Source organism: Sturnus vulgaris, chromosome 17 (genome assembly GCF_052056855.1).
Source record: "Sturnus vulgaris isolate bStuVul1 chromosome 17, bStuVul1.hap1, whole genome shotgun sequence".
Classification (NCBI taxonomy): Eukaryota; Metazoa; Chordata; class Aves; order Passeriformes; family Sturnidae; genus Sturnus; species Sturnus vulgaris.
The window spans coordinates 2369998-2397766 of record NC_142259.1 but is presented as its reverse complement, the minus strand read 5'-3'; the positions used below and the strand labels follow the sequence as shown (position 1 = coordinate 2397766).

Here is a 27769-nt window from a genome sequence, read left to right as displayed (position 1 = left end):
TTCCAGATCTTTGATATTTTTATCTTTAATATTTCTAGATCTTTAATATATCTATCTTTAATATTTACAGATATTTAATATTTCTGCCCTTAATATTTCCATATATTTAATATTTCTATCCTTAATATTTCCAGATATTTAATATTTCTATCTTCTCTTTCATATTCCAGATCTGTAATATTTCTACAGTGTCTGGACTCCATGCAAACCCTCTAATGGGTCCTTTTAGGTGCATGGGGAGAGGCAGGAAGGCCTGGCAGGGTCATGGGCAGGGCAGTGTTGGCAGCTGCCCCAGAACAAGGCAGAAATCTCCTCTCTCCCCACTGAACACATTTTGTACCAGGCCAAAAATACAAAAATCTCACCTCTCATTCCAGAGAATTAACTTCTCACTTCTCCTTCTGGAGCCCCAGCTCTTCCTTCAATTGTGAATTCTTTCAAATCTCTTGTGTGGCTCTGCTGAATTTGGGGAGGGTGATGAAAATTTAATCTGTTTTAAACAAGCTGCTTTAACCTGGCAGGTGAGTGAGTGCATTATTAACACAATCTCGTGTATTTCCTTAATGTGCCTGCTTTATAATAGAAGAATGTAATTTTTTTTCCCAACTTTTGTTTTCCAGTCGTGTTTAAAACATTCAGTTTGGTTGTTCCAGTCACATTTTATTAGGCAATATAACACAGAATGGCTTAGTGGCATTCTGGTGGATAATATGACAAATTTGGTTTCTTTTTAAGAAAAACATAACTAAAACAAACACATTACAAAAAGTGTGTCATGCTGAGAGAAAAGCCCCAGAGAGACAAAGTGCTAAAGGTCAGGATCTGGTACCAAAGTCTTGTTTGCAAGTGAAAATACCATGAAATGTGATTGTCAACAACCCAAGTGAGGCAGGCAGGCTTCTGACAAATAATTCTGACAGTTCTCATGAGGTGAAAAATGCCTTTTTTGCCTCTCTTGGCTTTGGAAATGTTTCCCTCCAGATTCCAGATGTGCAGAGAGTTAAGAGAGGTGTAAAACAAGGAGGTGCTGTTAAAAACAACCTGCCCCAAGCAGTGCCTTTCGTGGGCTCCTTGGGGATGGATTCTCTGTCAGGGTCTGACTTCCTCACAAACCTTAAAATACACACAATGATTTGTTTCTCTTTTGTGAACATTTTCCCCCTCATCCATTATTAAGCAAATTAAGAAATGTTCCCTGCTGCTTTCACATCTTGGGCAGAAATTCATGTGGTGAAGGTAAGGAGAAGAAGGAGTTGAATATTGAGTTGAATGTCTTCCTTTCTGCACTTTTTTTAAAAAAGGAAAATATCTTACAATATTAAACTTGAAAAAAATGAAATTAAAATTGTCATCGTGCTGCAAAAATTCTTTGAACTTTTCTCCAGAAGGCCTAATAGGCAAAAATAGTTTCCAACTTCATCTCAGGAGCTGCTATCCTGAATAAATAGGCTCTTGCACTTTGGAGCTGGCAGAGCTTTGCCTTAAGGTAACTGTATTTTTCAGTTCAAATAGATCCATATTCCTGTTTACTCACACTGGGTTTGTTCAGAGGGGAATTGTCTTGTTAAGATCTAATCCTACCCAGTGTGTGTGAGGTGTGAATTTTAAATGTGGCCATTTAAAATTCCAGCAGTGAGCACTGCAGGAAACTTCTGTGAATGAATTCTCAGGCAGCTTTCCCTCCTTCCTCACTGCCCCCGTTCCTGTGTGCAGTGGCACCTGGGCCATCACTTACCTTCACATTAGCACTGAAAATTCCAGACCTTTAAAAACAAAATATTTCTCTTGCTCCTGGTTTTATTTGGAGGCTGTTCAGGGTGTGTGTGTGTGTGTGTCCCAGGGGCTGGCAGAAATCTGGTAAAATAAAATAAAGAGTGCTGGGTGTAGCGTGGCTTGGGGAAAGGGGGGAATTTAGTGGGATTGCTGGAGCTCTGTGGTGGGACTGGTGGTTTTTATGGGGCACTGCAGCTGTGCCTGGTGTCTGTGGGCTTGGGTGGGTGGAGGTGGCCAGGGAGGGACTGGACATGGTGGGGATCAGTCACAGGTTGGACACAAAGGTCTGGAAGGTTTTTCCAACCTCAGTGATCCTGTGTGGCTCCAAGAGGACTTTGTGCTGCATGATTGCTGCGGTGTTCAGCTCAGGAGCTGCTCTGTCCCTGGAGGGGGTGGCTGCAGGAAAAGCAGGGCAGGTGCTCAACATCTGCAGCTCCAACTGCAGGGGAGGCCCCTTCCCAACATTCCTGTCCCCTTCCCAACATTCCTGTCCCCTTCCCAACATTCCTGTCCCCTCCCCAACCCTCCTGTCCCCTTCCCAACCTTCCTGTCCTTCCCAACCCTGCTGCCCTTGCCCTGCTCCTGCACACCCTGTGCTGGGCTCTGCACCTGGGTGTCCACCTGGAGACTTTGAAAAGAATGTTTGGAAACCCTTGGAATCTCTCCTGGTGGAGAACTCATTCTCAGGGCATAGGGAACGACCTGGATCTTGGAGTCTGGATAAAAAAATCCCAACTTGCCAAGCTCTGCAGGTGAAACCCCCAGGCTCCTTCCAGACTCCCATCTCTGCTGGGGGATGGCTGGCACACAGGGGTCTGTCTCAAAGGAAGGTTTTTTATTCCCCTCCAAAGCCCAAATCCCTCTCTGACAGCTGCAGCTCGGTGTCCCTGGTCCTGCCCTGGCCTTTTCTCTTCGTGGAGTCCTGTTTGCCATCACAGCCACACCTGCTGCCTGTCAGCAGTGACAGGAATTGCTCTGAGAGTTCATTGGCAGCTCCAGCTCCTGTTCTGGTGACAGAAAAAGGGGAAATGCACCTCTGGCTTCTCATGTGCTTCACTAAACCCCCGTGGCAGCTGCACCTCCCTGTACCAACAGCAGCTTGCCCCCTCCTCACCCTGAAAATGTCAAATGCTCCTGATTTTTCTTTCATGTTGTCCTGTGTGCAGGGCTTTATGCTCAGGATGAGACAGGCTCCCATGCAAAATTGATGTTTTCACTTCTTGCCAGGGTTTCTAACTCAAAGAGGTTCCCCCTGGCAGTTCTATCTCCAGATATTACCACCACATCTTCTGAAGTTGTAAAAGCCCCAGTATGTTTGATATCTTGTGGACTTTCACTGGCCTTCAAAGGGAGATTTTATTTTCTGGGCAGGTTGTCAGTAGAACATCAAATATGAGTGAAATTGTAATTTTATGGCAGCCACCGTGGCTGTGTCACGAGCACTCTGTATCCTCCACAGCCAGATGAAAAACCAATCTCTAAAAACATCTGATTGACTTTTTTCTTTTTTTCCCCTTCTAGTTAAGCCAGGAAAAAATCCTCAAAATTATGAACATGGTGAAAAATAAAGAAGTGAGCATCGAAGGAGCTCTGCATTTGGCACAGAAGGAGGTGTGTGCTGAAAAGGTAATGTATTTTGTCATATATTCCTTTGATGTATTTTGTAATATATTCTGGAGAGCCCTGCTGAGATGAGGAGTGTGTCTGGATTGCTTTCAAGGATACAACCCCAGTTTGGGAATCCCAAACAGCCCAGTTCCCGAGCAGGCACTGCCTGTGTCCTGCAAGGCTGTTCCATGGAAATGCTGTGCCTACACTGATGGCATTACCTGGATTAGGGAGTTCAAATCCATACTAGGGATGTTATTCCAAGGGTAGCAAAAAGTCCTGGATTAATAAATGTGGGACAGAATCACAGAATTGCAGAATCCCAGGATGGTTTGGGTTGGAAGGGACCTTAAAGCTCATCTTGTTCCACCTCCCTGCACCTCCCACTATCCCAGCCTGGAACATTGCCAGGGATCCAGGGGCACCCTGTGCCAGGGCCTCCCCACCTCACATGGAGGAATTCCTGCCCAATATCCCACCCCAACCTTCTCAATTTCAGTGTGAAGCCATTCCCTGTGTCCTGGCACTCCATCCTTTGTAAATCTTCTCTCCCCATCTTTCCTGCAGCTCCTTCAGGCACTGCAAGGCTTCTCTTTTCCACCCTCCTAGTAAAGAATTTCTTCCTCATATTTAATCCAAACTCACTGTCTGTCAGTGTGAAGCCAATCCCCCTTGTCCTGTCCCTGCCCTTGTTAATAATCTCTCTCCCCATCTTCATGAATGTGATTAACAAAAGTCAGGAGGATGTTTCCATCTCTCTCCAGGTGAATTCTCCTGCAGGGCTCCAGCGTTGTTTCTGTTCACAGACAGAGAACAGCTGGATTTGGTTATCCCAAACACATATCCCAGACATCCCAAACGTGATCCCAGTGTGGGATGTGTTGCTGATTTCTGTTCTGTTTCCCAGGACCCACAGGATTCATTAACTGGGTCCCAATTTAACTTCATTATCTACAAATACAAACACTACCGGTGGCAGAAACGAATTTTGCAGGTAACTTTAAAACTTCTCACTTTTAGTGCAGTGTATAGAAATATATCAAAGGAAACTTCTGTCAACAACACCTCATGGTGGTTTCCTGCTCTCATGAAGTCAAGGACAAAGGTTTCATGGTTTTTTCCTGGATTTCACTAAAACTTCTTGTAGTTTGGGCAAGATTTGATAATGAACAAGTCCAAATTATGCATGCTACAGGGTGGTTTTTATTTACTACATCTCAAAGGTGCAAAATATATTTTTTTCAGCATTATTCACAATTTTTTTTTAATGAAAAGATTTTTTGTTTAGACATAGAGTGGAAAAATGGAGGGATGTGTGTAGTAGATGTGGAAGTTTTCAATCTGGGAATCTGGATTAGTTTAATTTCAGTTCTCTAATTACCAGCAGCCTTCGAAAGTCAGAGAAAATCATGAGAAAGGTTCTGCAAGGTTCTCTTTCATGAGAAAGGTTCTGCTTTGGAGATTTCCTGCTAAAAACAGAACCCAGGGACAGGCCACAATGTGGGCATTTCGTGCTGTGGTCTGCACGTTTTTAACTTTTAACTTAGAACTGCTTTTTTAACCACCTGCATTTCAGAGACTGAAGGAGTGAGGAACTGGATGAGTGGTTCTGCCTTAATTTGTTCTGGAGGGGAAGTTTCTGCACTGGGTTTTGTGAGACAAGGAGAATTTAAAAAGAAATAATATTTCAGAATGATAAATGGATGCATATTCATCCAAAGAGATGTGTGGAAACACGGCTTACAAGGAATATCCGGGGTTTTTTGTGACTAAAACAAACATTGGGCAATATCTTGATGGTGGAATGTAATTTAAAATTATATTTATTCTGTTCTTTTATCTAAACACCTTCACGTGGCAATATTAGGATGTTACCTTTGCCTTTCAACCAAGATGGCCTGAAGTGATGCAGGATTTTGTATTGCAGCTTGATTTCAACACCAGGACCATTTTTAACATCGAGAAAGGGATCATTAAGAAGCAGTTCCCTTTCTCCCAAGTCAAAGGCTGCGAGGATGCTGAGAGGAGGCGCTTCAGCATCGTGTTCCACGGGAGGCAGGACTATGAGCTGGAGGCTGTGTCCCTTGATGACAAAAGGAAGGTGGGTTTGGAAAAGCATTGCTGTGAATAATCCCAGCAGGTCCCAGGCATTGCTGGGCATTCCCTGTGTGGTCACTGCACTGCACAGAGAGAGAAAGGACAGCAACACACACGGAGCTCTTTGGGGGAAAAAGGCCAATTTATTGTACAGACAGCCCGGATTTAAAGTGTGTTAGTGCAGCCAGGACAGGACAGGAGTTCATTGGACAATTGGGAAAAACATCCTTGGGACAGCACCTCAGGATGTGTCCCACGGGAAAGACACCAGGTGTTAATGTTGGTGATGAATTCCACTCTGTTTTTCACCATGTTCTCACCCTGGGAGACTCCTCCCTAACTGAAGCTGCAGTCAGCTTGTCAGCCTGGGAATGGAGCTGAGAGTCAGGAGAAATCCAGGCCTGAAAATGAATTTCCAAGCTGTAATTCCCCAGCTCTCTAAATGTGTGTGTCCACACATAAAGGTGAGTTTGGAAAAGCACTGCTGTAATCCCAGCTGGGATGGTGGCACCCAGCAGGTCCCAGGCATTGCTGGGCATTTGTTGCTGTAGGGGCAGGTACAACTCACAAAAGGCACACTACATTTCAGAAGGTTTATTACAACATCACACTGTATTTTATACCCTCTACACAGCTTACATTTTCTTATTGGTCACACAGCAATCATTGGCAGAAATTCTTTCCACCCCTATTCTACCCAGGACCTTTCTAAAAATACTTTCCACAGCTGTGGGGTTTTTTTCCCCCCTAGTGATCTTCTTTTCTCCTTCTTCTCTTCTTGGTCTCCATGCCAAGACTTGGTCAGAGAATACTTCTCCAAACAAACCTCATTCATTAACCCTCTGTAACCCACAGACCAGCTGTGGGTCCTGCTATGGGCATTGTGCAGGCAGAAAAGGAGAGAAGGATGAGTTTATTCCCTGGCTGTTGGGACAGGGAACAAAGGGAATGTGAGCTCAGGATTGAGTTTGGCCCCAGGATTTTGGCCCAGCTCAGAGCACTGGGGGTGTAAAGGCAGCTCCAGGTGAGTTCTGCAGCACAGCATGGATGGAACTGCTCTGGGATGTTAAAACAAGCAAACAAAACTGGTGATGTGCACAGCTCAATCCTAATGGGAACTTTGGAAGCACTTTTTGTTCTCTGTACCGGATATTTCTTCAAATGCCCGATTTGAAGCATGAATGAGGATTGTCCTCATGCTGAGAAAAGACCCAGTGGTTCATCTTTGAGCATTGTCTGAGATTTTCACCTGAATCAATCGAGTGCTGCTTGGGCTTGAGCTGAGCTGAACAGAAACTTTGTCCTGGACTGCTTTGTGTATGAATTTAAAAGTTCTGTTTTACAGTAACCCCTTCAGAGTAAAATTATATTCTCCTTACACTGACACGTTTAGAATTGTGGGCATAAAACCAAATTGCAGTTAAGTAGTTTTGTATCACAGAAAGACCTGAGTTATTTTATGTTGATTTATTTTACCCATTTGACTGTGGCTTTGTACTTGTAAAATCCAACTACTGATGTCTTAGTCAAGGGAATTAACGTAGAAAATATTTTTTTTCTCTGCTGCCACTTATGATCTAGATAATCTACCTACTGAGCAGAGTTATACAGAGAAATTCTTGCAAGAGACCAGTGGAGTCCTGCCCTGGGAGACCTGCAGAATGTGATGTGATCCACGAAGGGCTGCTGGATCTGCAGCAGAACACTGCAACCTCCACTGAATGGGTGAAGTATGAGCTCTGGATTTCGTTAAAATTTATGATAGAAGCATTTAGATCTGAATGTGCTGATAACAATTATTTAGGGGTTTTTTTTTAAGTGCAAAGGAAGATGCCCAATCTGCATGAGATGGAAGCACTGCAATGAGCTGTCAGTGCAGCAGTGGCACCCGAAAAACCAAAGTTGTGATCTGGACCTGCTGGGAGCACTGGCAGCACAAATCTGTAATGGTGATGGTGCTCAGAACAATTTTGATGCTGGGATTTGTTTCTCTCTTGACTTTTCCCTCCATTCTCAGTAATCCAGTGGTTTTCCATGGTTTGCTCTCCATTCTGCAAACAAACCACCCTTCCCTGACAGCTCCTAAAACACCTGGGAATTTCTTAAACCATCAAAGGAGAGAAAGAGAGAGGAAAAAATTCTGTCTAGTTAATGAAAAAAAAATCACATTGTAATTATCTGCACAAGGCAATTGTCTCAAAAGACTTCACAGAAAATGATTTTAATTGCTTTTAAAAGGATACCACTGTATGTCTTGTAAACACTACCCTTGAGTGTGTCCAGATTTGTTACCCTGCAACACTGAACAGGTTTGTTAACAAACAAAAATTGATTCCTATTTATCTTGTGAAGCAAAGCCCTTGCTGTTTTCTTCTTGATATTTATCCTCTCTCTTCCTCCTCCTTTTCCTTCTTTTTCTTTTTTTTTTTTTTTTTTTTTTTTGGCAAAGTAAGTGATGGTGGAAGCATCAGGAGATCCGATTAAGCCATAAGTCCCTGCCTTGAAGAAAGGAGAGATCAATAGCATTGCCAGCTCCATGAAACAATTCTTATCACTTTGAGCGCTTGTGTGGGAATAGATGCAATTTATATTTCATGTTTAATTAATTAAGGAGCAGCTAAACTTATTTCAATTCTTCATAGAGCACCTGAATCAACCAGCCACACCTTGAAGAGAGAGTGGAGGGAAAGGGAGTTATGCTAGAAGTGCCAGAATGATAAAGAAAGGCAGAAACCCTCCAGAAAAATGAGAAGGCAAAAGCTTAAATAAGAATAAAACCCAATCTCTTGTTGAGACCTTTGTTATAAATTCTGAGGGCAGAATTCCAGAGGAGAGGCTGAAGCAGAGGATTCTGCTGAAATGGAAGCTCTGCATGCTCAGGCAATTTCTTCCAGGATTAATTAAAATTTAAAGAGCTTTTCCCCAAATTTTGGCACAGTGACTCCTGCTAGAAGCCCTCAAGAGCAGAATACCTTTCCTGTCAAGTGAATCCTGGGAATGAGGGGGTCCAGGATGGGTTCCTGTGGAGCAACAGGATTCCCAAGAGAAATTGGATAATTGGGAACTAAATTTGGTGATTTGTTTATAGCTTGGAAACCTGGAAGACACGGAAGCTCTGAAGCTTTGTCACATTATTTATTCACTGCTCAGTCCCAGGTGGATTCCTCTAAAAGCTCCGAGTCCCAAAGACCCACCACCCCAAATAAACAAGAGCAGTAAATGGAGAGGGAGGGACTGAGAGTGGCTAAAAAATGAACAGGACTTGGGTGATGTTTAATTGGTGGTCACATTTCATTTTAGCTCTCACTGGGCATGGCAGGCTGTTCAGGTTTTATGTCACACTTTATTTAGGTGTCAGATAAAACCAAGAAACTCTCAAATAAGAACATCTCAAAGATTTTATGCTGTACTATTGATATTTTTGACAGCTCCACGGAGGATGCTGTAAAAATGTGGAGATTTATGGACATTGGAGGGTGCTTTAACAAGGGCCAGGCTGTGTCAATAAGAAGTCAAGGAGGAATGAGCTGTGTGTCCATCCCTTGTCGTGCAGGTGCCTGGCACAGCTGCGGGAAGGAGAATTGGCTTTGTACGGGCTGGGGACAGCTCCTGCCACAGCCACAATCCCTCTGGCAGCTGGGAACGTGGGGATCAGCAGGGACAGTGGCTGCAGCACCTTCTCCCTTCACACCAGGGATCACCATTATCTGTGAGTACAGCTGGTATAACAGAGGAATAATCTGTTAAAGCAGAGCTGCAGAGGATCTCCATGGCCCGGGGTAAAATAACAGCCCTGGAGAAATGAGGCCACCAGAATGACACAGATCACCCCAAGCACTGCTCTGCAGAGATTTGGGGAGGATTTCCAGGAGGAATCCAAGGTGGAAGTGAGCTGAGAGATGGAAATCCTGCCCACAGCAGCTGGAGTTGCCAGGTCAGGAGGAGATGCTCACGCAGCTGCTGGGACAGATGTGAGCAGGCTCTGATCCCCCCAGCCAGGTGGAACACACTGCTCCCTTCCCCAGGGGGACAGGAGGGCCGGTGGGGTCACTGCACAGTCAATGCATGGCAAAACCTCAGCTCCCCAACCCCAAACACCTGAGCAGTTAACCCTGAAAAGGCCAGAGCCAGCAGAGCTGGGCTGCTCTGCCAAGCTCAGCTCCTGAACCTCACTCTGCTCCAGCAGGAACCTGTGTGTAAATGGGTTAATTGCACCACCTAATTAGTGGCTTGTCTTCATTTTCTTCTGTCTTCACTCAGAGCCAGGATTAAAAACATGAAGGAGATGAATTTCCTTGTGTTCAGACTTGGTTGTTTATTAAATCTTATCTAAAGTACAGAGAGTTCTGCAACACTTCCAGCTACCAGCTAAAAGTGAGCAAAGTGGAGCTGAATCCAGCTGCTACAAGGCCTTTTAGAGTTAAACAGTGCAACAGAGAGCTAACACCTAGATTATTTATAATTACCAAATAACCAAATAACCAATAACCAAACTCCTGTGACCCACGGTGCAGCGCTGTCCAACCAAAAACTACCTGAAATCATGGGGAGGAAGGAAGAAGAACACAGAAAGAGACACCACCCAAAATCCTCCATCTTGTGCCATACCTATTACTATATTATAAAAATCTCGAATTCCAAACCCTTCACCATGTGAGATCACTTCTATTTAACTACACGCCCTTGATTTTAACTCCATCACTCAAATTCGGGAGCCTTCTCCAAGGCCCCAGCTCCAAAGCAGTGTTCAGAGGCAGAAAGCACAGAGAACCCAAACTGCCAGCTTTGGGGGTCCCACAGCTGTGTGCGGGTGCTGTTGGCACTGCCGGCTGTTCCCTTTTCCCATTTCAGGTTCCGGCTGCCCCTGAGCGTGCAGAACAGCGGGGCAGAGGGAGCGGGCAGGCTGCGGGAGTGGCTGGCTCTCCTGGAAGGGCACAGCCAGCCGGGCAGCGCTGCCCCCCGGCCCCTGCAGGCGCCTCCAGCGTGCAGCTCCCCCGAGGCTGACTATGAGGAATTCCTGGTGCCTGCGAGCGAGCCCGGACACGAGAGTGCCCACCTCGGTGGGAATTCTGCAAGGAGCAGCCTGAGCAAGGGTTCATCCCCCCCGGCAGAGCCTGCAGAGGGGGAGGCAGCCCCAGCAGCCCCTGTGCCTCCTGCCAGGGGCAGGGCTGAGCTTCCACCAGCCCCACCTGCCCTGCCGCAGCCCTGCAGCCTCTCTGCAGCAGCAAAGAGAACCAAACCCTTCCACTGGGATGTCGTTCCTTGTGACAAGGTGAGGATGAAACTGACGGTAGCTGGTAAAGGAAAAAAAAACCAAAAAACGAGCTATTATAGCCTGACATGGATAGTTATAAGAATCCAGCTGTGGCACAAAATAACCTGGATGCTCCTCTCTGTGTTTGCAGGGAACAAAGGGCCTCTGTTCTTCTGGCTTTCTGTTTACCCTGTGTCCCTCCTGTATTTTTAGATTCAAAAATCTGTCTGGGGATCGTGTGACCCATGCAAGAGAAAAATAGATGTGTGCAGGCTCTGTGAGCAGTTCCAGATCCAGGACACAGCAGTGCTTCTGGGCAGTGAGCCTGCAGTGAATCAGCACATCCTGCTGGACAGAAAAGTTGCACATAACTTCAGTGAGTGCATTCACAGGGGCTGGGAGCTCCTCTCGGGGAGCCTGGGCTCAGCTCTGCCTGCATTGCCATTTCTGCTTTCTGCCATTGCACAGGCAGTGATCAAGGTTTTATGTAAATCATCTTTTAATTCGGTGCTTCTCTCTTTGTACAAAAAACACCCCATGGCTCAGTTGCTCCCAACGTGGCCCTTGATGCTGTAGAAATAAACCCCAAGCTGCTTTTTTTGGACAAACCTGGGTGAGCCACTGAGCTGTGATGCTGCTGTGTTGGGGCAGATGTGGAAAGTCTTCCTGTGAAATCAATTTAAGCCTCGGACTTCCAAGGCTTTTCCAGTTTTGTGGGCTGCAAAGCCAGCAGGAGCAGGTTGGGAGCAGACCCTGGAGTGCAGTGCTGGGGGAGGCGGGTTGGTGTGAGGAGCCTTTGGGGCAGCTCCAGGTCAGGAATTCTTGGCTTTTCCCCGGCCAAGGGCTCAGGATCCTGTTCTTGAACCCTTTGCTCTCCTGTTTCAGGTGGGATTCTACCCAAAGCCTGATCTAGCACTAATTTCAGAGCTCATGAAGCAGCTCAACACCCAGTCCTGATCTTCCTAATAAAATATTGTAAAGGACATTTCATCCCCTTGATGAGAAGTGGTGGATATTAAAGGAGCAGCAGTAATTGTTCTTCAAAGAGCGCTCTGATTTCTGCCACAAAGATGCCTTTCCAAAAAATATCTATAACCTAGAGATGCCTTAGGATGGTTACATGTGTAAAGAATTTGGAGCAGTCAGCTCTGAAGTTTTAATGATTTCAACTTGATGAATATGAATAAGAAAAAAATGTATTTTGGAGAGCGTGCAAAGTTTTAATTGGGAAGCGTAGATGGAGATAACTCGGAATTATTGCATCCCTTGACTAAAAAATTGAAGGGTTAAGAGGAAGAGTGATGGGAAAATGCTGTTGCAGATAAAAGAATCTTGTAATAGAACTTTTATCTACTAAATTATTGCCGTTTCTTTGAGGAAATGCCTTTCTTTTGCTTTGCAAACAGCACCATTCCTCCTTTTGATCCTGCTCCTCTTGCAGCTTTTTTCACTGGGATATTCTACATCCCTTTCTTAATCTTATCCTCATCACTGAGAGCTTTGGCATAACCTTATCATAATGGACATTAATCAGATCAAAAGTTAATTTGATCCTGAGAATTCTGATTAATCTTCCTGCAAGTGCTGCAAAGCACAGTCCTTACTAATGAATCAAATTAATGAATAAGAAGATGAAGCTCCAAAATGCCAGTTGGTTAAAAATTCTGCAGATTTCGAGTGGAGTTGTGAACACCAGAGGAAAATGAGAGTTCTGAGAGATTTCCACACTAAATTCAAGGCCAGTGCAGGAGAAAATACAAAGAAATGCTAAATTCTCTAATGGATTCTTGTTGAAAAAAGAAATTTCTGCCACACAGGGAGCAGGTATCAGTAAGAGACAAAAAAATCATCCTCAGATTTGTTTTTCCTTGCTGACTGCTATGTAAATTTAAAGAAAATATGAAAATTGGGTTTTTGCCTCATGATAACAGCTGCTAAATATTTTTTTTTATTCTGGTTGTTTGTTTTTGATTTTTTTTTCTTTTTCATTCTCGTTTAATTCTGCTAAGTATAGATAAGATACTTTGGTGATTTTCCTTCCCTCGAGCATTTCCTTCCAAATAACCCAATTTTTTTTTTTTCTCCAGACATTTTTCTTAAAAGTTTCCGTATAAAACCGAGTGAGCTGAAGGACAAACTGTTCATCATCCACGAGGAGAGTGGAGGGCTCACAGATGAGCAGATTACAGCACTGAGGAGGTAATTTTGGGGGGAATTGTTTGGTTTTGGGACCTTTTGGAGAAGGCAGAATCTTCTGCAAATGATGTGGAGTTTGGAAAGTTGGTTTGGACAGGAGGGAGGCAGACAAGAGTTACAGGAGGTTTCTGGGATGATGGGATTTTGGGATTATTTGTGTGTCTGAGGGGCAGAGATTTGGGGGTTTAAAGTGGAGATTTCTGCAGCTTTAACAAGACTGGACAGATTTCAGGAGTGTAAGCAAACCATTGGGAAGCTATTGACATTCACAGAACTGGATTTTATCTTTTTGAATCGTTTGAGATGTAGAAAGAAAGGAAAGAAGTGGGATCTGTTCCACATCCCAGTCCCCATGTGATACTTGGGCCATTTTAATAAACATTTTTACATGCAAAAGCTTGATGTGAAACTGTTTCTTGCTTCAAAATGAGACAAAAAAAAAGTGTTTTGCTAAAGAAAATTGGGAAAAAGAAGGCACTGACAGAGAAAGGGAGGACGTAAATAATTGATGATTCTGCTTCTTGTGGAATCAGTTTAATTTTGGCCTTAAAATGCTGATTCTGGGACAGGGATTCTGAAGTCTGCAGAATCCTGTCTGTGCTTGGGAAGTGATGTGAGGAAGAACAGACATGAAACATGGAATTAATGGCATCCTGTGTGATGGTTTTTGAGCTATGAAGGGGCATGGGTGGGACAATGAGTATTTAATTTTTTTTTTTTAATTCTGGAAGTTATTTCCTTGCTGTCCCAGACCTCTCCCAGTTAAGCTCCACACTGGTGCACACCAATTAGGATCTGGTGGACTACTGAAAATCTGACCCTAAAGGCTCAGTGAGAACAGAAATATTTCATTGCAGTGCTGGAATTGGGCAGGAAAAGAACTGCAGGGAAATGTCTTGGACATTGAGGTGCTCTCAGTGCCACGGGGCTGTTTCTGGAAAGGCAAAGGGAAAGGAAATTCCTCCAGTCCCATTGCCCAGGACATGCCCTGCTCCCACCTCGGTCCAAAGGGGAGCTCTGACCCCTCTGTGCTGCTCAGGATTCTGTCCTGGCACTGCAGACTCAGCCCAGGATCTGCTGAAATTGCTGGGACATCTCTGATTTATGGCTTCTGGGCTCTTTGCCATCAGACAATAATAATAATAATAATGATGATGATGGCAATGAAGCTTGAAATATCATATTTTTTTCCTTGAAGTCTTTCTCTGATGGCAATAATGCTGAGGGAATATTCCCAGCAGTGGAATGTGTAAGGGATATTGATTATTGCATTGCTCTGTGTTGTAGAATTTTGAGGATTCAAACGATGCTGTCTGCCTTCAAGGATTCTGTCCCTGGGATTTTTATTTACTGCCAAAATCGATGAATCCATGTGCAATTCTTGCACTGAAAGCAATCTGTGGGTTTTTTTCCACCCCAAGAGTTTTGAGTATAACTGAAACAGTTGAGATTGATCTCAAAAGGAAGGCTTGGATTCCCAAGGCACTGGGAAGTGGAAGGAGCAGTCAGGAATTCTCATGGAGCATCACCTGGTGCAAGGCTCTGTGCTGGGCTGGGCACCACTCAGGGAGGGCACTCAGCACTTCTGCAAAGCTTTCACTCAGTTTTGGGAAATTCCACCTTTGGGAACTGTGGCCTCCAGTTAATGGAGAGTTATTTGAGCACAGGAGTCCAGACAGGGCTGGAAATTCCTCTCAGTGCAAATTGTACCTGTCAGAGTGTCTGAGCCAGGCAGTGTCTAAACCCTGCTATTGGAGAGTGAAAAATACTGAAAGTCAAAGCCAAAATTCCATTTCCAAGGCTGTGACCAGGGAGCAGAGCCCTGCCCATGCCTCCAGTGGCAGTGGTGGGTGGGATATCATTGAATTCATTCAAGAATGAATTTATACAGAAACTCCTGCATCTCTGAATGATTCTTTATCCTCTTTATGCCTTAACAGCAAAGCACTCAAAATCTCTCTAAACTTAATTTTTTTTTTTTTAGAGAAATGAGAATCTTTTTCATTGTGCAAATTCCATTAGAGCTGCATTCATGTATAAAGATATTTATGGAATGCATTCACGTGTTTTTGTGCCTCCTTTCTCATGGCTCCCATTGTTTAATGCTTTGAGCATTAAACCTTCCAGATAATCTGTTAGTTCCATTTTCCATGCATAATGCAGCTGAAGAATTTTATGGGGTATCAGACTTCTGATTAAATGAAGATGTTTGTTATTTTAAAATACGCTCTATGAATTTGCTTAAAAGCTCAAACTATTTTTAATGATGAATAAACACCCTTTCATTTGCCAACAGCTAACTTATTTTTAAATGAAAATTCCTTTTTTTCCTTGATGGTAAGATGGACTGAAAGGATTACATTTTAATCTGCTACAATATAAAGTTAATTCAAACCCCAGCAATTTTACAATTGAAATGACATATTAATTATTGACTACAGTAAAATAAATCTTAGTGTTTATCCTGCGTTCAACGTGCTAAAATATTTGCTTTTTCCATCTCTGAGTAAATTCCCTGACTTTTACTGGAAATGGATAGCTCTGCCCATGAATGTTTAATCACTGCTGCTGCAAATTTAGAAATTTGTTTTAAGAGAAAGAAAAGAGAGTAAACCTGAATACTTATTTCAGCCTCTTTACACTCCTGACATGTGAGCTGTGACATTGATTGCATTTCTCTGAAGAAATGCTGTGAATTCCCCCCGTGGTGGCTCAGACTCCAAAGGAAGGCAGCTGTGCTGCTGTGCTTGTTTTTCCAAGTGGAGGCATTTTTGAAGACATCAATCTTCTACAAATCCGTGGCCCTGGAGGATATTCTGTGACCTTGTGCAGAAGGGAGGAAGTTGTGGGTCTGTGTTCTGTGCTGTCACTGTTTAAGCAAGTCAAAAAGCCTGTAAAAATTGTGATAAAGAAGAAAACCCTGCCAGGCTGGGGGTGTTGGGGTGTGGGCAGGGCCAGCGTGGACAGGGTGATCCCTGTGGGTCCAGCTCAGGATATTCTGTAATAACAGAGATAAGAAATGACCCAGCCTCTTTGGAAATCAGGGCCTGAACTCCTCTGTCTCATGGTTTTACCTTTCCTAAGTTATTCTGTCATTTTAAATTATCTGTACATCTGCAGGTGGATATTCTGGCTATTTTCAAGCCTTTCCAGGTATCCAGAGGTATCTGCAGATCACTTCTGCTTCCCTTCTCACAGTTGCCTCGAATGCTACAAAGGATAAGCAATAAATGTGAAACACATAAACCACACAAAATGTGGGAATTCCAGGGGCAAGGAACAGAATAATTATTTTATCAGAATACTGAATGAAGAGGAAGAGGACAACTAATTTAAATTTTCTCTTTTCAGATATTTGCCCACACCCAAAGATGCAGAAAGGTACCTGTCCTTCAAGGGGTCCTGCTCAGAGCTGCACGTGGTTGACCAGTTTATGTTAGAGGTGAGGAGTTTCAATATTAAAAGACACCACATCTTATTTTTAGGCCATTGTCCGAGCTAAAACCACTGCCAAAAGCTGTTGCTTAGAACTGAAATTGATAATCTCACCCAGAATCAGTATGAAAGGATTATTCTGATGAAGAGTTGAGACAGGTAGATTAAAAAAAAGAGAATTATGGATCCCTTTGTGTCTCCAAGTCACACTCCCTCCTCTTCCTCCAGAGTAGGAACTGATTTATCCTGACCTAAATCTAGATCCCCAAAATCTAGAAGCTATAATCTGTAAAATTATATGTATTTAACCATTTTTGTTCACAAGAAAAGATTGCAATTGATTTTAATGATGTCTGCCCAGGAGCATCCAGTGAATTTGCAGGTTTGTGCCAGAGTGTATCCACAGGATTAAGGCCCAGAATAAGATGAATAAATGAGCACAGAAATTAGGCAAACAGTGGCACAGCTGAATTGCCCAATGAATAATGAAAGGTATATGCACGTTTTGGTGTAAATGTGAGTTTTTATTCTGGTTCTGCTCAATTCTGTGCAGATGTGTAAAATCCCTCAGCTGGGCCAGAGGCTGGATCTGCTGCTCAGTGTCCGTGAGCTCCCCGAGAGCATCAGAGACCTGGAGCCTGTAAGTACCTGGAGCCCCCAGGGTGTGACTGATCAGCATCAGTCATTGTGCTGAGAGGCCCAAACCACCTCCGAGCACATTCCAAAGCTGTGGAGTTTGGGAGGATTGTTTTGTTTTCATTTTTTTTCCCACTGTGTGTTTAATATTGTCCTTATTCCACCAAGGTTCAAGATAAGGGGCGTGGCAGTAGAATACACTTCCACAAAAGAGAAAAGAACAGGGAAACATCTTCAAAATGTAATTTGGAGTCATTAAACTTTCCTCCTTCTTTGGCCAGGGATAAGAGCAGAAGTGAATTTCACCATTAAAATTCAATTCCCTTGGTGGGGATCTACTGGCCCCATGAGCTGGAAAAATCAATTGAGGACATGGAGGAAGTTTATTTGACAAATCTCAAGGAGATTTACTATTTCCTGAAGACTGAAGGAGCTGTTCCCCCTAAGGATCACAGCTCTGGGGTGAAATGTTTGGGAACCAGAGCTCAAATCCCTCTCTGCCTTGTTCCAGGCTGCCCTAAGGGTGGGGAGATGCAGATAAAGCAGTGCCAGTCTCCTGGCTGGACCCTGCTGATCCAGGCCTGGCCTTTCCTGCCAGGTTTTGTCCATGCTTTGATTCTAAACAAAGATTTCCACACCATGAAAATGTTTCCCAGGTTTTTGCCCTCGTCCTGCACTGGAATGAAAATAAAATGTGAAAGTTCTTGCCAGACCAAGTTGTTGTGCTTTGCCTGGCTGTGATTAAAAGCACAGTGACAGTGAGGGGAGCTCAGGAGAGGAACAGATGGACAGCACAGGGGAGATGCAGAAATCCTGACCCTGCCTGGTGCAGCTGCACCTTTGCTCTCCTCCACTGAAGCCAAATATTCAATATTTGAAAGTTATTCTATGCACTGTTTGCTTTGATGGATATTTAATGTTCACTGAAGAGCTAATTAGTGTCTAAGTATGTTCTTATGCACACTAACACCTGTTTTTAAATGACAGAATCTACACCTAAAATCCTAAGGGGCAATGTGAATATTGGCTTCCAGCACCCTCTGGCCCTGAGCTGTGCTATAAATGCTTTAACAACAGCTTTCAGAGCACCCATGTGCTTCATCCTCTCCCTGTTTTTGAATTTGTATGTTGGTGACTGATGAAAAGAGGTGTGGTGCTAAAAAAATACTGATTTTTAAACTGAGAACAAAATCACCTCCTGTGCCTCTAGCCCTAGAAGGGAGGTGGCTTCCCTAGGAAAACTGAATTATACTGAGTTTGAGTACAGGAAATTATTATTCTTCCTTGTGGGGAAACTGTGCTAAGAATTCTGATAACAGCATTGAGCTGGAGTAGATGGAAGGGAGGGAGGTGAAGGATGGGGCTCCAGACTCTGCTTCCCCTGGGCCCTGGGCTTTGGGCACCCAAACACAAACACTGTGAGCACAGCAGGCTGGGCTTGTTTGGGCTGCCAGGGACGTGACTCCTTTTGGGGTGACTGTGCCAGCACTGCTTTGTCGTGGGGAGTGGAACTTGCTGGAAACCCCAGAGGGATTTGGGCAGGGAGATGTCCTTGGGCAAGAGAGGGACTTGGGGTGGGGACAGCGAGGGGAGGCACAGACACCAAAAATGGGATTTATCCCCATTTCCAGTCTGAGGGAAGGTTTGTGTGTTCCAGCTGATAATCCAGAATATCCAAGCAAGCAAGCAGCTGCAATCCAGCCCAAAGTTCGTTGCAGTCTTGGAGTACATTTTGGCCATGGGGAACCACCTGAATGAAAAAGCTGGGAAGGAGGTGGCTAAAGGATTCAGATTGTCATCTCTGGCCAAGGTCAGTAAATATTTCCCTGTAATTAAAGTCATCTTGTTCTAAGGTTTGTTAGCCATTAATATGAACTCTCCCTGAGTGTGGAGAGAGGCAATAATTCCTAATGAGGAATTATAATTCCTACTAATATATAATTTATATTAATATAAATATAATAATTCCTAAAGAGGCATTATAATTCCTAAGAATAACATATAATTTACATTAATATAAATATAATAATTCCTAATGAAGAATTATAATTCCTAATAACAATATATAATTTATATTAATATAAATATAATAATTCCTAATGAGGAGCTCACATTTTACCACCTGCCCTTGGCTACATGAGAACAAAATCCTGTTGAATAATGAATAATTTCGTGTATGTGAGCACAGGCTGGGTTTCCCCTTTTCAGGCAGCAGCACTGGCTTTGGGTGTTGAATATTCTGAATATTCTGTGTCTCTAATGAGGTAGAACATCAAAATGCTGCCTGCCCTGATATTAAAATCCCTTGGCATGAAGAATTGTCTGAGCTGCAGGCCCTGGTGGGACCCCAGATATGAACCAGGAGTGTGTGTGAAACAGCAAAATGAAAAGGAGACATTTAATTCTGTCATTTTCTAGTCTTGCCAAATATACCTGGGGTCTATCAGCATCTCTGCTGCTCCTTTTTCATGTTTTATTTCTTTTTAGGGATGATAGCTGAGTGTGTTATTGCTCTGTTATTGCAGCTGCCTCTGCTGAGGGGCAGGGAGAGGATGTTCACCCTTCTGCACGCCCTGGTGGAGCAGATCCTCTCCCATGAGCCCGAGCTGGCCACCTTTCCTCAGGAGCTGACAGAGTTTGAAGCTGTTCCCGATGGTGAGAGGAGGGAAAGGGGGAAAAAAAAATAAACAAATAAAAAATTTAACTCAATCAAGTTCTATGCAGACTCCCGTTCTCACTGTATAAACGATATTTATGATCATGTTTTTTCCCCTCTCTCTTCCTTTGCAGCGTCCATGAAGGGCCTCAGTGCTGAAGTTGATGGTATGTAAATGTGGTTTCTACATTCAGAGGCAGATTTTCATGCACTGTGCAGTCATTTGGAACAGGTTTTCACTGCACCTCTGTAGTTTGTAAAGAGAGTTAAAGGTTCAAAACATTGAGGTGAAGTGTTGCCATGGAGATGCTTAACCTGCCATGTTACTGTGAAGAATTAAAAAAAAAAAAAAAGAAATATTGAAGTGTGTCCAGGTGGTTTGGATATGTAAAAAAAAAATGTACTGACCATGGTAAATAGAGGTTATCATAAAATACAAAAGTTAAGTGGCACAAATGCTCCATCACAGTGATGGCTGTGAGAGTGTCTGGGACATGGAAGTGGGAATGCAGCAGGAGAAACTTCCTGGAGTTCAAGAACTTTCTGGAAACAAATTGGTTTCCTTCTCTGAAAGGACTCCAGCACCAGTGAAGTCAACAGGAAGGACAGAAAGGGTAGTTCAAATGGAAGATGGATTTTGGGAGGATGGATTTTGTCAGCTGGATTTTGTCAGCTGATTTCCAGCTCCCCATGGAACAGTGCCATGTGAGCTCAGTGGGTTTTACACTGAAGCCTTTGAGAGCTGATAGCAGAGTGTCAGTGGATGGAAATGATGCTGATTAGGCTGAAATTGATAAAAATCTGTCTTTTGAAGGTGTGATGTGGTGTTGGCCATAACTTTGTCCAGATGAAGATTCCCAGTTTCAGCCCTTGATAACAGATCTGAATGATGCTCACTCTCACCTTTGGCTTGGCAAACCCTTTTGGGATCTGGGGGTCACCTCTGGGAGTAGCTCAAGGCTCCTTCAGTGTATTTTATCCTGCTCCAAGAAATTCCAATCCACCTTTTGGGACACTAAATGCAACAATACTTACCTTCAGTCACTCCTGGGGAGCAGAGACAATTCAAAATCAGTGAATATTTTAAAGACAGTTTTGGAAAGTGCTGGGAAAAGCTGTAAAATGGGAACCAGAACTGGAGATGTCCAAAGAGATGCATGAGGGGAGCCAGAAGGGACTGAGCTCTTCCCTCTGTGGATTCCTGCTGTGCCCAGGGCAGAGAGGAGGGAGCTGCACCAAAATCCAGGGAACCAGCTTGTGTCAGTCCCAGGCACAGGCTGGAGCTCAGAGGTGCAGGAATTCCCAGGGAGATGCCACAGGAGCCCCCAGAGCCAAGGCTGTGCCTCTGACCCATTTCCCAGGGAAGCAGCCCAGTTAACAAGATTCCTTACTGTTCCACAGAGGATTTCTATTTCTATTCTATTCTATTCTATTCTATTCTATTCTATTCTATTCTATTCTATTCTATTCTATTCTATTCTATTCTATTCTATTCTATTCTATTCTATTCTATTCTATTCTATTCCATTCTATTCCATTCTATTCTATTCTATTCCATTCCATTCCATTCCATTCCATTCCATTCCATTCCATTCCATTCCATTCCATTCCATTCCATTCCATTCCATTCCATTCCATTCCATTCCATGCCATGCCATGCCATGCCATGCCATGCCATGCCATGCCATGCCATCCCATCCCATCCCATCCCATCCCATCCCATCCCATCCCATCCCATCCCATCCCATCCCCCCAGAAGTTCCTACACAAAAATGTGGGTTTTTAGGATGTTATTTCCATGGCTAATGCCAGTGCTCAGGTCAGATTTATGGCTGCTGCATTACCACACTCTCCACCTCTTCATTACCCTGCTCTTGCTGGGATGTGATCACATTTTTTCCCTGAGAAAATGCTTCTTTCAGGAGCTCTACCTCACACTGGGGAGTTAATACTCCTAGATAAATGTATTATAGATCCACATTCTCTTGTATTTTCCTTGTGCCCTAAATTAGACAATTGCAGCCCTTTGGACACCTCCTCGTGCTGGTGAAATTCTTCATTTTCTTTTCCTTTCCTTAGTTTTAAAAAAAGAATTGGAGAACCTTATCCAGTGCAGGAGGCTCCTTAAACCCAAATCAAGCAAGGCAACACCCCAGGAGTCCCAGTTCAGCAAGGAGCTGAAGGTAAATCAACCACAACCTTCCTGTGGGCTGGAGTAAGGGAGGAGTAACCTGGGAGTTTGTGCTGACACCTGGGAAATGGGAGAATTTCGGGGAAAGTGGCTCTTAATTCCCTTCTGAGGGTGTCTCATGGTGGCATTTCCAGTGTGGGAAGGGTTTTCAGGGTTTCTGCATCTCCTGGTTTTGCATCCCAGGCAGGTGGATGAGGAGCAGGCAGCCCCATGGCTGCCCTTGAGAAGCATTTTGGGCAGAAGGGGATTTAGAGAGGATTGAAAAAATCATGGAATGGTTTGGAAGGGACCTTAAAGATCATCCACTTCCACCTCCTGTCATGGAACACAGGAATCATAAAATCCTGATTATCCACAACCCATTTCCAATCCTTTAGGGTTGGAAAAGCCCTTTAAGAGCACTGAATGCAAACGCAGCACAACCTGGATGTCCCCAAATTCCCCAAATTCCCTGAACCCCTGCAGGGATGGGGGCTCCACCACTGCCCTGGGCAGCTGTGCCAGGGCTGAACAACCTTTTTGGATGAGGAAATTCTTCCTGAAATCCTTTCCAGTCCTCCCTTTTTGGATGAGGAAATTCTTCCTGAAATCCTTTCCAGTCCTCCCTTTTTGGATGAGGAAATTCTTCCTGAAATCCTTTCCAGTCCTCCCCTGGGGCAGCTCAGGTGTCCCCACCCTGTCACCATCTCTGCTGTCCCACACATCCTTGTGCTTCCAGGTGCTTTTTTCACAGGTTGTTGAAAAGGTGGGTGTTACAAACAAGGCAAAATGAGGAAATTTGATTTCCAGGCTTGTTTCTAGAGCCCTTTTTGTTTAAAGAACCGGAAAGTGGCAGTGTTTGCTGCACAGGCAAAAAGGCCAAACGTGCTGGAAATCAGGACCTTGTGATGCTTCTCTGGCTCTGCCACATTTTCTTTAATTTTCTTTGGGTTTTGTCATTTTATTATACAGTTAAAACTCTCAAATGTTCATGTTCCTTCTTTTTCTTTGATGTCTTAATACTTGCAAGGAAGTGTGTGTGCTTCTCTTTTGTGAAATGTGAAATTTTTATGACATGAAAATTTTGCCTTGAATGATTTTGTTTTCACTGCTGTTTAATTCCTGCTTTAATCGTGTGCTCCTACAGCAAATTAAGAAGTTTTATTTTATTACAGGATTTAATTCAGAAATATGAAGGGGATCTCTCCCAGCTGTCAAAAAGATGTGAGGAAATGAAGAAGCTTTATAGCAACGTCCTGGTACATATCATATTAAAATGCAGTGCAAATAAAGCTACATTTCATTTTTAAAAGGGAAGAAAGGAGGGGAAAGGAGTGCAAGAAATTCCCACTTGCTTTATATTTATACTGGCTATAGAAAAAGAAAGAAAATCCCATATTTAACCGTGGTCAGAGACCTTAAGGAAAGGGACAGAAACGCAGTGACAACCTCTGAAACTGGAAAATATCCTGGTGCTGGGGTTAGGACTCATTTTTGTGTCATTTTTGTATGTAAAATATAATTTTACATTTTTGTACACATTTTCTTTAATGAATGGATTCATCTCCCAAGCTGCAGGGCCAGAAATCTTCAGGATTTACTGAATTTTCTCCTCTTCAGCTGGAGATTTGTAGTCCAGCCAGAGAGATTAACCTGAAGTAATTCAATGACAACGCCTTAGATCACTTTTATTTGGGATATTTTGGATCTCAGTTCCTTGGAGATTTCAGAGAGCTCAAAGTTTGCTTCTTCCTCCTCCTCCCCTTCTCCTTTTACCTTTTATTCCTCTTCTTCTTTACATTGATATTAACAATAATCAAGGTATTTAATTTTCCTCTGCTCTTTAACTTTCCTTAAGCTCCTGGACATGGTTTAGATCACTCAGATATATTAAAGTTAAATATTCTTTTATTTCCAATTTCCAGGTGAGGTTTGGGGAGCCACCAGACCTGGACTCCCAGGAACTCTTTGGATGGATATCTGCATTCATCAGTGAGTTTAGGAAAGCATGTACTGAAGTCACACTGTAAGAGCACAAATTTTATGGAGAGGTGAAGGAAAGGGGAGGCCAGAGAACAATTTTTAATTTTTTTTTCTTTACTGATAAGCAGCGCATTGCCAATCTCACCTGTGCAGCAGAGCACCTTGGTTTTGAGAGAAATTCAATTTATAATGTGTAATATTGAGTGGTATTTAACCTGTAATATCCCAGATCACTTAGGAGCCTCTCAGTTTTGTGCTTTCATATCTTGAGATTCCCATATACTGAGAAAAAAAACACTTTTGACCTTTTATAATTTCTCTTTTCAATCTTTTCCTTTGAATGCCCCAGCTCCTTATCCAGTTTTAATTATTATTTTCAATGAGTAATTTTCTGTATGGTGATCTAATTTCTAAAGAATAGTTTCAGACATTTTATAAAGAAATGGGGAGCTGTTACCCACAGAGGAAAATATTTAAATAAATTCTTGTTTATTTTGCTATTAAAACATTGCAAACTTTGTAATGAAGAAAGTTTCTGGCTGAGTGTTTTATTTTGCCCTGTCCCCCCTAAGTAGGACAATGAAATCCTGTTTTTTATGGCTATTTTCATGTATTTGCCATACATGCTACATAAATTAATCAATAGATAGGATTTGCATTGGCAGGAGGAGAAAAATGTCAGAGCAGCAAAATAAAAAGGTGTCAAAAGCATCTAAGGAATGGATATGGGAGGGAATTATCTATGGTTTTCGATGGAGAAATTATTTCTGCAGTGTTTGTTGGCTTTTACACGTTTTTAATTAGAATAATTGCCTGGAGCTCCATGTATGGGAGGAGAAGGAGGCCTAGAAACAAAGACCCAGCAGAAAACAGCTGGAAAAGGGCATTGATAAAATCTGGCATTTTCTCTCTCAGGTGTGGGTTGAGAGAAAAGTGAATCTGATTTATTTTTGAGGAGTTATCTGATTTATTTTAGAGAAGTTATCTGATTTATTTTTGAGAAGTTATCTGATTTATTTTGGCTCTTTCTGCCCAGTGTTTGAGCTTTGATGGAAATGCTGAACCTTCTCCCTGACCTGAGCACTAAAGGAGCTGGGATTGACCCCTCTGAAAGGCTTGGATGCACTTCCAGCTCAGAATTCCATCATCACAGCCCTGTCTGAGCTGGAATTTAACACTTCTGCATATCCAGCACGTCCAGGGTGACCTGCACCACCCAGGAGCTCGGGACAAGGGCAGGACAGAGCCTGGCTGCTGCTCTACAGAGAATTTCAGAATTCTCAGAAATTCAGAATTCCAGTGCTGGGCCAGCCAAGGAGTGCAGGGACACTTGGACAGTGCCTGGAAAGATAGGATGGAAGATTTTTCCATGTCTGAACCAGAAAATTGTGATATTTGTGCTTCCCAACAATCTCGTTAGGACATTGCTCCCAGTTAACCTTCCCAGAGACAAAAGGAATGAAACAGAACCAAAATTAGCCCCCCTGAGACTTATTTTACGTGAAAATATTTGCAGAAGCAATTCAAGTATTTAATTTTACACAAAATTGGCTGCATTTGCCTCGAGTCAGCTTCAGAGCAGTGACATCCACAGGATCCACAGCTTCCACCCCCCATTTCTGCCTGAAAGAGGAAAATTCAATTCCTTTTTCATTCCTTGCAGCCCTGTCCCACAGTGCCCTGGCCAGGGATGCTGCTGCCCTGTGAACACCACTGGCAGCTTTAGATGTGTGTGATCACAGCTCCAAAATCAGAATTCTCTTCATTTCCATGGGACTCCTGTCAGATAATCCTGGACAGCAGAGCCATTTCCATGGTACCAGATCCCTGCATCCCTGGACAGCAGTCGTGATGCTCATGATAAATTTCATGGCTTTTTTTTAGCTCCAAAAATCCTGCTAAGTCACTTTTAACTAAAGAATTTTTTTCCTTTTTTTTCCCCCTCATTACTTTTTCTCCTCAAGTCCTTCTTTTCCATTATTCTATTTAACAGCTTGTACTTGTTTTATAGCTCAGCTGGCAAGGCCTCTCCCAATTAAAAATATATCCTGCCCAGTGGTCGATATCTGTGCCTTTGTGGGAACATCCTGGAGCATTAATTAAAAAAATTAATTAAATTTTTTTAAAAAGTACAGTCTTGGCATGGAGTTCTATCCCCTTCAGAGAGCACAAAGCTTTCCTATGGAGTGGGAGCTGTTTCCATTTTCCCAAATAAGCTGTTCCTTGAGACGTCCTGATGTATATGTAAAATAACCTTGTTCCCTACCCCATTCTTTATTCTATTTACCATAAGGCTGGCGTTTTTGCAGGTCTCTTAAATTGTATTATTATGTTTTAGTGGTGTAAAGAATAATGGTTTTTACACCTCAACATTTATTTGGGATTATATGGACGAGCTCCAAGTGTCCCTGTGGATAATGTCCTTGGGATCCCTCCTTAGCAGGTGATGGTTTTATCCTGCAAAAGTCATAAAAGCCTTGGGTGATGCTTCTCTTTGTGGAAAATATTACTGTTAGGAGCAAGCTGAACTGCAGGAGTTTTACATCTGGGTTATTTTTTCCCCACAGAGCTGATTTTTGGCATATTCTGGAATATGAATTATTAGTGAAGGTGTTATAAGAAGTTCTGATCAGTGAAATTTGTGTCAATATTCGGCTTTGTGGAGCTGTGAGTCAAATCTGCACTGAATTTCCTCTGCTGACAGCTCAGCAGGGTCAGAACCACTGGCTCCAGGAGCAAAAGAGATTCCTTCCATGGTTTGTTTCCTTAAAATGCACATTTCTGAGCAGGAGCAGGAGCAGCAGGAGCAGGGAGAATAATTTCTGTATCTCACATTAGACAATAATGGATTTCAGCAGAAGCACAGCTCAGAACAGCCCCACACTCCAGGCCTGGAGCTCCCAGAAGAAATCCCTGACTTTATCCAATGTCTCAGAATATTTCAATGTGCCCCAGGAAATGCTGGAAGAAATGGAGCTCATTTAGGTACAGGTCACTGAATGGATTTCAGCTGCCACAGGGCACCACTCACAAGGGCTTTTCAAGAATTCACAGGTTGAAACACAAATCTCTTTCCCCAGGGGCAGAATTCTCCAATTCTCCCATGGTCTCTTAAACCAGCAGTGTAAAGAGCAGAGATTATCCAGCACTAGAGTCAGTGGAAAAAAATGGAACTTCCAGAAATGGACAATTATCTCCCAGGGCAGTGGCTGAACTTTGCTTTCCAGTTTTCCTCTTTTTTTTTTTTTCCCCCCCCTTCCTACTTGAACTGCACACACCAGGCAGAGTGCTCCTGCTAATTTGTATAAATGAGCAGTAAAATTAAAATTGTGGCCACTTGGAAGGTGTTCTGTGCAGAAAAGCTTTGCTATCACTCATGGATGCTGGTTTCTGGTTTGAATTAATGCCTTTCAAATCCAAACCAGTTTTAGGAGAAGGTGGAAAATGCTGTTAGATAAAGAGAATAACAGTGGGGTTTCTGAAAGGGCCCTTGTTGGGTGCTCACTGTACAAAGCCTGAAAGAGTTCTTAGAAAATTCTCCTGTGCTTGAGAAGTCGCTGCTATTGATGGCTCAGAAAAACCACAAAAGTTTGAAACTGCTCATCCTAAAGAAGAAAATGTGGAAAACTCCAAAGCCAGGGGCTGCTCTGGTGAGGAGCTGGGGGGACCCAAGGAGCTCCTGGACAGATCCTGCCCTGCCTCACTCCCAGAATTTGGGATGTGGACACTCACAGCTACAGGATTCCAGTCCCTCCATCAGGCTGCCAAAGTGCTCAGCTGGTAAGTTTTCTCCCCAAATTCAATGTAAATATTCATTTTCTCAGTGTTTAGAATGTACTGAAAGCTGAACCAGCTGCTTTATTCCCAGAGTAACAAAGAACAGGAGAGCCTCTGAAAGCTCCAACGAATGCACGTGTGAACACTTGGTGAAAATAAGATTTTCTTTAGCACTAACTCCAAT

General features: G+C 43.3%; 1 protein-coding gene across 1 annotated transcript in view; it reads left to right on the top strand.

Annotated features, from left to right (window-relative positions):
• LOC106851645 (formin-F-like) overlaps positions 1-24267 on the top strand; it is a 30745-nt gene extending 6478 nt beyond the window's left edge. Inside the window, exons 2-17 of the mRNA XM_088175089.1 lie at positions 3295-3399; positions 4289-4375; positions 5309-5482; positions 7060-7208; positions 9032-9187; positions 10330-10750; positions 10946-11108; positions 12820-12931; positions 16280-16370; positions 16917-17003; positions 18657-18809; positions 19525-19654; positions 19790-19822; positions 21735-21838; positions 23001-23084; positions 23751-24267. Coding sequence (XP_088031215.1) covers positions 3295-3399; positions 4289-4375; positions 5309-5482; positions 7060-7208; positions 9032-9187; positions 10330-10750; positions 10946-11108; positions 12820-12931; positions 16280-16370; positions 16917-17003; positions 18657-18809; positions 19525-19654; positions 19790-19822; positions 21735-21838; positions 23001-23084; positions 23751-23855 — 2154 coding nt within the window. The 3' untranslated portion in view covers positions 23856-24267. The remainder of the gene's footprint in view (positions 1-3294; positions 3400-4288; positions 4376-5308; positions 5483-7059; positions 7209-9031; positions 9188-10329; positions 10751-10945; positions 11109-12819; positions 12932-16279; positions 16371-16916; positions 17004-18656; positions 18810-19524; positions 19655-19789; positions 19823-21734; positions 21839-23000; positions 23085-23750) is intronic.
• The last annotated feature ends 3502 nt before the right edge of the window (positions 24268-27769 follow it).